Source organism: Ruditapes philippinarum, unplaced genomic scaffold (genome assembly GCF_026571515.1).
Source record: "Ruditapes philippinarum isolate M1 unplaced genomic scaffold, ASM2657151v2 ctg2480_1_1_1_1, whole genome shotgun sequence".
NCBI lineage: Eukaryota > Metazoa > Mollusca > Bivalvia > Venerida > Veneridae > Ruditapes > Ruditapes philippinarum.
The window spans coordinates 50,767-62,138 of NW_026865125.1; the positions used below are offsets into that span (position 1 = coordinate 50,767).

At 34.2% G+C, this 11,372-nt stretch overlaps 1 protein-coding gene across 1 annotated transcript; it reads right to left on the reverse strand.

The window, feature by feature from the left end:
* Positions 1 to 543: 543 nt before the first annotated feature.
* On the reverse strand, positions 544 to 10,092 carry LOC132727930 (interferon-gamma-inducible GTPase 10-like). The gene is made up of 3 exons (XM_060713527.1): positions 10,007 to 10,092; positions 7,021 to 7,135; positions 544 to 5,138 (listed from the first exon to the last, which is right to left on the reverse strand). The coding sequence occupies exons 1-3, from the start codon at positions 10,066 to 10,068 to the stop codon at positions 4,032 to 4,034; spliced, it is 1,284 nt and encodes a 427-aa protein (XP_060569510.1). The 5' UTR covers positions 10,069 to 10,092; the 3' UTR covers positions 544 to 4,031.
* Positions 10,093 to 11,372: the final 1,280 nt, after the last annotated feature.

The window sequence follows — 11,372 nt, forward strand, 5'->3', positions numbered from 1 at the left end:
ATATAACCAAATTTTTGTGCAAATGATAAGCGTACTATGCTTCATAATGATTTACACACTTATTGACTAATAAAATACGCCTAAACGTGCCGTAATTAAGCACAAGAAACACACTGGCAGTAACAAAAGTTATCATAAGAACTCCAGGACATATTTTGAGTTATCACAAGAATTCCGTAACATTTGAAAAATCGGGATACATTTATTAGCCCGGGCTTTATGTTTGCAACTCTCTACTATAATTAGGTGATTATGTATAGCAACGAAGAAGATCACAAATGAAAAAGTCAATATGTACGAATTAGCAAGTAATTTGGAAATTTTTCTCAAAACTACCAGATTTTTTTAAACGGCGACGAAATATGGACTAAAATATTTTTTTCGGAAACATAATACAATATGTAGGGCAAGCTTAATTATCAAAGTTTAATTTAGCAGCTCAAACTCCCCATTTAAAGTTAAAAATAACCATTCTTTACGCGAGTTCTCTAAGTATATAGAAAAGTTTTCCACAGAAATCCGTAACGTTTTCCAGGAACTCCGTGACAGTTATCATAAGAACTCCAAACAAGTTATCATAAGAACTCCATCCTTCGTGTAACACTTCCTCCCCCGTGCTAACGGGAGGAATTTGATTTTTTTGAAAATTTAGAAATTGATATATTGAAATATAACGAAGTAGGCAAAATAAACGTAACTGGCGAATTTCATAGTCGCACCGATGATTTGCCTATAAGACGAAAACTACCCTTTTTTAACCGAATAAACATACCAGAACGAGTTATCAGACATCACGTGATTGATACGCACGGGCGTCGCCTGCTGGATATGTGTATATCAGCCAGTTTGTCGATAGCAAACGGTAGAGTTTCACACAACCGCGATACAGGTGATTACACTTACTGTTCACATCAAAGGCAAAGTATTGTAGACTACTTGTTTGTTTCCAGATTTTTTTACTTACTATTAAACCGTCAATATTTCGAATCATTATTGAGTTTCGAAATTCTCGATTTCAACTCATTTTCGGACCACGCGGCTTTAGCATTTAAGTTACCTAGAAATAATTTAAACAAAAACAAGATATGTTTGTAAAACATGTATGCCCCCGATCGGCAGCCAATTTGTCATATGATCAGGTTATAATGCCCAGTGAACAAGCAATTAATAAGTGTTATCTCGTATCTACTGGTAATGACTAGTCACAAGGTTATAATTATTGTGACCCCATAGGTTGTGTGCAGCAATTAAAGTTATTAAAAATCTTACCAAATAATATATGCATAAATTTTATGAATCACATAGGCCTCATTAATGACAGCCAAGTTGTTATATAACATAAGACCTTCAAATGTGTATACCAACAGCACATAAAAATATCAACCAAGGCAACTTGAGTTGTTGAGTTTTTGGTCAGAAACGGTCATTAAGTACAAGGTCACTATGACATTGACCCCTTGACCCCAAAATCAATAGGGGTCATCTACTGGTCATGACCAATCATCATACCAAGTGTGAAGTTCCTAGGCCTAAGCGTTCTTTAGTTATTGATCGGAAACAGTTTTTACCTACAAGGTCAATGTGACCTTGACCTTTGACCCCTTGACCCCAAAATCAATAGGGGTCATCTGCTGGTCATAACCAATCATCATACCAAGTTTGAAATTCCTAGGCCTAAGCGTTCTTTAGTTATTGATCAGAAACCGTTTTTACCTACAAGGTCAAAGTGACCTTGACCTTCCCCCTTGACCCCAATATCAATAGAGGTTATCTGCTCGTCATGACCAATCATCTTACCAAGTTTGAAGTCTCTAGGCGTATGGATTCTTTAGTTATTGATAGGAAACCGTTTTTACCTACAAAATCAATGTGACCTTGACCTTTGACTTCTTGACCCCTTAATCAAAAAGGGTCATCTGCTGGTCATGACCAATCATCATACCAAGTTTGAAGTTCCTAGGCCTAAGCGTTTTTTAGTTATTGATCGGAAACCGTTTTTACCTACAAGGTCAATGTGACCTTGACCTTTGACCCCTTGACCCCAAGATCAATTGGGGTCATCTGCTTGTCAGGACTAATCATGATAACCAAGTTTGAAGTACCTAGGCCTAAGCGTTCTTTATTTATTGATCGGAAACTGTTTTCACCTACAAGGTCAATGTGACCTTGACCTTTGACCCCAAAATCAATAGGGGTCATTTGCTGGTCATGACCAATCACCATACCGAGTTTGAAGTACCTACGCCTAAGCGTTCTTTAGTTATTGATCGGAAACTGTTTTAACATACAAGGTCAATGTGACCTTGACCTTTGACCCCTTGACTCCAAAATCAATAGGGGTCATCTGCTATTCATGACTAATCATGATACCAAGTTTGAAGTACCTAGGCCTAAGCGTTCTTTATTTATTGATCGGAAACTGTTTTCACCTACAAGGTCAATGTGACCTTGACCTTTAAACCCTTGACCCCAAAATCAATAGGGGTCATCTACTGGTCATGACCAATCACCATACCAAGTTTGAAGTTCCTAGGCCTAAGGGTTCTTTAGTTATCACTCGGAAACCATTTGGTCTACGGACCGACGGACCGACAAGTGCAAAGCAATATACCCCCTCTTCTTCAAAGTGGGGGCATAATTACCTTCCGTTAGTCAAACAGCTACAAAAAGAATTGTTTTGGATAACAAGAAGTCTTTGTACAAAAAATGATAAAAAAATTACGTTTTTACAATAATCAAACGCTTTAAGTATAGAACCAATAGATGTTGTTGTTGAAAAATTCTCATCGGGACTTTTAAAATCTGCTTCTAAAAACAAACGTAGAAAAAATTAATGCACACTAAAATAATAATAAATGGTTTGACTTCGCAAAAAAAGCAGTTAAATAGCGTCCAAAATAATTTCTTGCCAACAGAGATAATGATGATATCAGACGGAACTCTGTCTTGTGCCCTGTCCTGTTTTTGTTTGGGGTCCGCCTGGGCTCCTTGCCACTGGTTCTTGTTGCTGGGTCGTATGGGGGTGCGTTCATTGAACGCCGCCTTTCCTTGTTGATCTTGTTTATCATATTTTGTGCACGCGCAAACAAAATATCATAAAGTTACAAAATTCGCGAAAAGGAAATTCAAAATAAACAAGGGCAAAATACTAGAAGATCTACTAAAAAAAAAATCCTAGAAATTTCTGGAAAACCCTGAACAAAAAATAAAAATTGTCACAGACAACCGAGAATCTCTTAATTTTAATGACCTACGTGATAATTTTAAAATACTTTTTGGGGAAACCAGCTCAAATGATATAAGCGGTGATGTTTTCGTCAGTCCCAAAATCCCGAAAATTGATATAAATTTTATAGAGACGGGGTAACGGACTCCCATTGCGATGCGTAAATAACAGTTCATACAGCATGTTCAATCTATAATTAGTTTTACTCGCGATTTTTCGTATTTTGTTGGTTTACTACTAGATAGAAGATCTATTTTATGTATTTATAACGTTTAACATACAAGCGCACGAGAATATCATTTTATGCGCGGGATGTATAAAGAGAAACCTTGTGTAGCTGATTCAATTCATATTTAAATGATCAATCCTTTTTCTTGTATCAAAAGTAAATATAATCAATTATGTACTCTTCTGTAAACTATGATCTTTTTGTATGCTAAAAACATTGTAAAATGTTAAATGCTGAATAAACTATTATTGTATATATACTTTTCTCATTCAAGTGGAAAAATGTTTGTTTGTTTGTTTTATTTGTTAGTTGTTTTTAGTTTATGATGTTATCCTTTTGGGTTTGGAATAAATGAATGTGGATTTTATTGAAACAGCTACGTTTATAAATGTTCATGTCAATGATTGTTTTAATATGCTTTTGAAAAATGAAATAAATGAAAATAAAGGTTTTTTCCCGCTGACATTAAAAGTTGATCCACATGATGTACACATATTTCACAATAATTGCTAATCGTCAATACATAGCGCACTGAATATTCTTGAGGACAGGATTTTTAAACAATAAATTGTGCCTCTAAAATGGCCGCAACTGCTCCTCTAAATGGTTCAGTAGTAGACGTACTAGCTTCTCTTCATCTTCAGCCAACACATCACACACGGCATTTAACCGACTCTTGAAAACGCGAAGGCTACCTAAAAACGAATTTAATAAGTGCATGTTATTGTATTTTTCTTTTTCCAAATAATTGAAATATTTCAATTCTTTGGTCTTTAGTACCTGAACCGACAAGCCTATCTGTTCAGAGACCTGTAGAATAATATTGTCGTCAAGGGAAAATGCAGTTTTGCAGTTCTTGTGCATGTAACGTGTACAGGAATACAAAGAGTTTTTGTCAAAAAACAAATTTACTTTTTTCCAGAAAAAATGACCCTTTTTCACTTTTTGTTTCTGCTGCAAAATGCCTTTTAAATGATTTTCTAACACTCTGCGTAGGGCAAATCTTTTTTTACTCACAATTTTGTTCAGTCTACACAGTAGCTTTGGGAAATCAAAGTTGGAAGATTCTCTTGAGCTGACTAAATAAACCCCAGTTCTTTTTCGGGAAAATTTAGATTTTTTAAGGTTGTTAACAATGTCCATTCTTATTTTTCGTAAGCAATCATCCTTGTTGTATTCCTTTGGATGATCACTTTTCTCATTGTTTAGATCTTGATCAATTTTTGTCCGAAGAAAGAATATGTTGCTATCATGTTTAAGGATCTCATTGGCAAGCCATACGTCATTTTCTGAAAATCTTGTGGCAGACACTATCATAAAGGCATCAAACTCCTTTAAATCAACGGCATCTAGATAATCCTCTTTCTTAAATTTTTGTGTCCCTACCCCAGGTAAATCCCAAAGACTGATATTGTTGTTTTTCGGAAGAATGTATTCTTGCTTATTCATTGTGGTTTCTGTAACACCAACTTTTGCAGCACCCTCGTCATCAGGCTTGAGTCCTCTGATTGCATTAATAAAACTCGATTTGCCGGTTCCAGAATTTCCGATGATGGCAATTTTCAATTTTCGTGTCTTCCAGATTTGAATATTTTCGTTTATATACTTCATTAGACCTTGGAGAACTCCAAATTCATCTGTGTACTGTATTAGATTGGCTTTATCCATAAATGTCTGAAACACCTGCATTTTAAAAGTTTGATATGTACTGAATATTTAATAAAACTTTGATACAAAACTAAAAAAATACAACAAGAGTTTAAACATTCAAGACCTTAGTCTCACATGTGAGTACTGTTAGTATGAAACTGCGGAATGAGAAACCCAACACCACTTAACTTGTAACAGCCTGACAAGGATTTTATGTTTTTATGTAATTATATATCATATAACGTATAACATATACCAATCACTCCAGTGAAGTTTCGTCGAATTAACGTCGACAGTTTTAACCTGTGAATGTGATAAGTTATTTTTCTATTTTAAGCCAGATTTTCAATTTCTAGCTTTGGTGGCAACTTTAAGCTGCGCAGAAAAATATTAAGAGGAAATATGGAATATATTTTCTCGAAACATGATAAAATGCCACATATTTTAACGAGCCGGAACGGCGAGTGAAAATATGTGTTATTTTATCTTGTTGAGTGATCGTATATACTATACTTCCCGAAGAACGTAAAAATAACCTTTTTATTTAATTTCATTATCAAATAAATGGTTACGAATCGCATTGCTTGCTACGCAACTGCAATTGTACAGCACGCAGTAATATATTTATCATTTATAGATGACGCCTACTGTTTTGCACGCAATGTTTAGCGCTACATTGTGACGTCACGTAAACAACTCTTTAAACGGCTGTACAGCGTTAATGACTGAATAAAAAATATTGGTGTTCGGATTTGTTTCTTAGTTAGACCATTTTCTATCATTCTAAATAGTTTTAAAAATAAAATTTAACAACAATTTGTTTTTTACTTATCAAATTTTGTAAACAAATTGGCAAAAGAAGTCCCTAAAATAAATATGAGTTTTGACTCCGCCAACTTTCATATTTATATTACATATTTATTTTTTACAAAAATGAAATATATTTGACTGATATAGCACCATATTTCATGGGTAAAATTTAATAAATTTCTTTATTATAATTAATCGTACACAGTACATTCTCACCATTTTTAAATATGTTTTTTATTCTATCACATTTTAATATTGGAGATTTACATGTTCAAAATGGCTGATATCAAAGTAGACAAAAAAACATCGTCTGAGAAATGATCTAAGAATTCAAATGATATAAGTTAATGATAATTAGATGTAAGCAATTCACAAACGCAACATATGATAAGAATAACTAAATATTTAAGGTTAAAAAACCAAACATATACAGTACAATCTAATCTTTTTAAAACATATTGATTAATTTACCTTATTGGTCAAACATATGTGCAATATAGAAAAACATTAAGATAACAAGACATAGTAGAGTCGAAAGGTGAAAAAGGAGTTTTATTGTAAATCACGTTGAGTTTTCGATTTACAATGTTTTGCAAACTGCTTAAATTATGAGTTTTTGGTGGCTATTTTGTGCAGCGAAGTGGAGTGCGAACTATAGCTGGTACTGAAATCCCTGTAAAGTTTTGTCGAAATCCTGCGAGCAATTTGATCTGTTAAGACCGGACAAGTTTTTTTCTATTTTTAGTTTGGCGGCCATTTTTTGTACATCATTTTGACTGTGAAGGCAAGACAAACACTGTCTGTTTAAAGCTCTAGTGGCCATTTTGTGAAGCAATGCAAAACTCTGTGACGGCTGAGAAAAGGACAGCAACAGAAATATCATATTCAGATGCTCGTCAATTGGTTCCTTTTTTTCTGGGGTTTCATATTGTGACAAAAAGGAATGTGTTTTTTGTTTGACTATGATACAAAAGAGAAAAACATCAAACATCGACAATCTGATTAATACTCGGGGGCTATGCTCCCGCGTACAAATCAGATAGCCTCGTGTTTCGATGCTCTTTCTATTACATAATACACATAGACTATTGAATTAAAAACTTACTCTGTTCTCCTCTTCATCGTGGTAACTTTCGTTCCCCTCATCTTCAGTATCATCATCAGTTGCTGTTTGTTGATCATTAGTTTTTTCTAAAGCTATTCTTTTTCCGGTCTCTAACCTAAGACAACATACACATATAATGCATGGCTTAATGAATCTAACTGCAGCACGTTAAAAGAAATCTATTTCAGTTGATAAGATTAAAAACTTAAACAACATTGCTATTTTGAAAGTTAATGAAACTTTATGTTTTAATACAACTTCAGAAAAATTATCTGGACATTGTTACAATGTTACTTTCCTATGTAAGAATTCATAAATACTGACATACTGTCATTTTTACATACGAGCTATTATCTCAAAACCTTTTCTCATTTTAAAAGTGAACCACCAATCAACAAAGCACACAATATAACAAAACATGCTATCAAAGGAAAAAAAAAGTTTAACCTAGGGGAAAAATTTAATTTAGTTATTATCTATTTGATGTGGAAGAATTTTTTCAATTTAATTTGAAAAAAGGTCATGAAAGGCATGGTAATAGTAAATGACAGTTAAGCAATTCAACATACATAAGTTTACATACCATTTATTTCTCAGATGCGACCATTCCCATTAGATTAATTTTGACAACTCTGACAATTCCCCTTTTATTATTCTTACAGCGCAGACAATTTCCCTTACGGAATTTTAGGTAATAATCATAAAAGGAATAAGGAAAAAGTTGTAAGCTTTTTTGAAAACATGTATGCCCGTATCGTAAGCTAATTAGTCATGTCATGTCGTCAGGTCATTGTGATTGAATTTCGACCTAGTGACCGAAAATTCAATAGGGGTTATCTACTACTCATGACTAGTCACTAAGTAGTTGTGACTATAAAGGTTTTGTGCAACAATTTTATGACAAAGTTATCACAAATCTTACAAAATAACATAAGCATAAATTTTATGAATCATGTAGGCTTCCTGAACTTCAGCCTATTTGTCATATTACATTAGACCTTGAAATGTGTATGCAAAAAGTATTTTAGTAATAATATCAACCAATGCAATTTAAGTTGTTGAGTTATTGATTGGAAACCGTCTTTACGTATAAGGTCAATGTGACTTTGACCCTTAAATCAATATGGGTTATCGTCTGACCAAGACTAATGCACCTGTGAAGTTTGAAGGTAAAAGACCCATTTTCTACCGATATAATCAATGTGATCTTGATTTCATTGAAGTCATCTTTTGACAAAACGCAATTCATCTGTGTTTGAAGGTCAAGGGTCCATGGGTTGTCCAGTTATTGATAGGAATACGTTTTGATATACAAGGTCAATGTGACCTTGACCTCTGTCGCGTTGACCCTAAAATTAAAAGTGGTCAACTTCTTGCCAAGACCAATAAGCATACGAAAAATGAGGGTCAAAGGCCTATGGCTTGTCAAGTTATTGATCGGAAACCCTTTTCACCTACAAGGTCTATATGAAATTTACATTTGACCAATGATTGGAATCTGTTTTACCTACAAGTTCAATTAGACCTTGACATCTGATCACTTGATCCCTTAAATCAATAGGGGTTTTCTACAGGCTAATTTAATGCAACAACCCATAGGTTGTAAAGTTACTGATCTGAAACCGTTTTTACCTATAAGTTCAATGTGACGTTGACCCCCTTGACCCTAAAATCAATAGGGGCCATCTATTTATGATGAAAAATCACAATACCAACATCAATGTGACCTTATCCTTTGACGCCTTGACCCCACAAGCAATAAGGGTCATTTACTGGTTATGAACAATCATCATATTAATTTTGAAGTTCCTAGGCGTAAGCGTTCTAAAGTTATAAATCGGAAACTATTTGGTCGAACGTAGGTGTTGTAAACAACTTCAAAACATTATCACCAATTAAACTTAGGTGTTGTTAACAACTTCAAAACATTATCACCAATTTTGCTTTAGTCTAAATATTTGTGTGCCCCCACTTTGTGGGTGCATTTAGATTAACCTTGTCCGTCGGTCAATCTGGGTGCACCTGGGTATTTTATTTTCGTGTTGATTTATTTAGTATATTAGAGTTATTGACCTTAACTTTGTAAAAATTAGCAATTTTCAACTTGTGTCGCACATAGCTCTAAACGTGTTTGACATAGAGTCAACAAACCTTACAGGAATGTTGATCAGCATGTGAAGTTGTGCACCTTGAGTTTCGCCTGTGGAGTTATGCAGTATTTGTAAAGTTATTGCTCTAAAATTAGTAAAACCCGTTTCATTATGTTGTATTATTTGTTCCATAAGAGCTTGAGTTAGACTTTACAGGAATAATGATCAACATCACTGTTAAGCTATGCACCTTGGATATGCATGTGGATTTTTTTTCGGTTTTGATAGAAATATTGCCCTTGACTAAGTATAAATTTGCAATTTCCAACTTGTTTATGCATAGCTCAAAAAATATTTGATCTGTAGGCCTGAAAGTTTAAAGGAATGATGGTCAGCATGTGTTTGTATGCAACTTGGGGTTTGCTTGTGGATTTATTTAGTATTTGTAAAGTTCTTGCCCTTTTCTTGGCAAAAATTTTAGTTTTGAACTTATGGCACATGTAGCCTAAAAATATTTGACTTAGAGTCATAAGATTGACAAAACGTGGAGTGTGGGGGCACCTCTCTAGTTGCTTCCAGAGCCACTTTACATAAGTATGAAATTAAATGATTTCTATAATTTCAAAATTTAAATGTATCCGGTTTAATGAAAATATTTCATAGTACTTTTTTAATTATTGCAAGATCCATTTGTTACTGTCGGACAGTACTGACAAACAGACAGATCGATTAAGGATAACTCTATAATTGCCTAAAATAAAGAACAAAAAATATGATGAATCCCCATAGTTAAGGAAGAAATACTGGTACGGTATAAATGTACTGATTGATCCCGCAAAACATATTTAAGTGGTTTAAATATCATTTCACAATCATATCACAATCATGTTGTATACCTCTCTTCTTGAATTCTTTTCCGAGAAGGAACATCAGACACTTTGTCATCAGAGGTAGACATTATGTTTGCTGCCACGCCTTCTGAACTACTATAATGTAAAATAAAGACTATTGATAAAAGACATGTGCTTAAATACTTATCATTGCACCACTCAGAACGCTCTTTCTGAAATTTATCGCAATATGTTGTCTACCAATCCACAGTTTCTGCAAGAATTGAACAGAAAGAAACTTCTATTCTATCATTCATTGAAAGACAGTTATGACAAAACACACGTTTTCCCTATGTATTTGGGTTCTTACATTTAATATCAATATCTTTAAAATTGACAACAGAGATAATGTAACGACACTTCTTACATGTCCATTGTAAATATTGTTGTTATCACTTAACACAAAACACAAATTCTAGCCACTAGAAAACCTACAATTAACAAAGTAAACAATGTAACACAAATTGAAAACAAAGGAGAAAAATGTTTGCCATAGGAGCATGAATGTATTTATTATTAAGTTGCTGTGAAAGCAATGGCACTATTGACAGATCTTGAAGGGCGTGGTTATAGTAAATGACACTTAATGAATTCAAAATACTCAAAATATAAAAATAGAAATAAGATCAACAAGTAAGGGTGGCGTTCAACGCAACCTCTACACGATGTAGCAATGGGACTACAAATAATGAATCTGTCAGGACCCCAAACAATACAAGACAGGACAGTACACAAGGCAATGCACGGACGGGAAAACAACTAATGTTATACATGTAAGGAAACAACAGAGGCCGACAAAGCAAAGGGGTCCAGGGAAAGTAGAATCGATGGTAGGAAAGGGGGTGGCAAAATTAAAAAAAAGGGGGCAAAAACTTATTGTAGAGGAAAAAGCATCAAGAAGGGGCACAAAAGTGTCGCCATAAAAGTATAAAACGACAAAAAATATTTACATTTTAGGTACACAAAGGGGCACCGCGATGGAAAGGTCAACAACCTTAGCACTGCTGGGTGGTCTAAACCGGTTATTGGTGCACCAAACCTCACTCTAAGCCCCACTATGTTCCTTTCAAACGAGACAAAGTAAATAAAATGAATCCCCGACAAGTGAACAGTTTGTATGGTTACACATGGTTAAACAAATGAAAAACAGAAATGATCATGTACACATATAAAATAAACTCAATGATCAAAACAAAAGTAGGCAATATCTTAAGGAAGACAACGCAACAAGAAAATCTCCTTTATGGGCCCAACGAAGCAATGTAGAAGACGAATATGAAGACAATTCAGACCCAATGGGATTTAAAAACTGTCCATTGTAGTCTCAGACATGGTCCGTCAGATGTAAACAAAAGAGGAAAGTTTACTGACT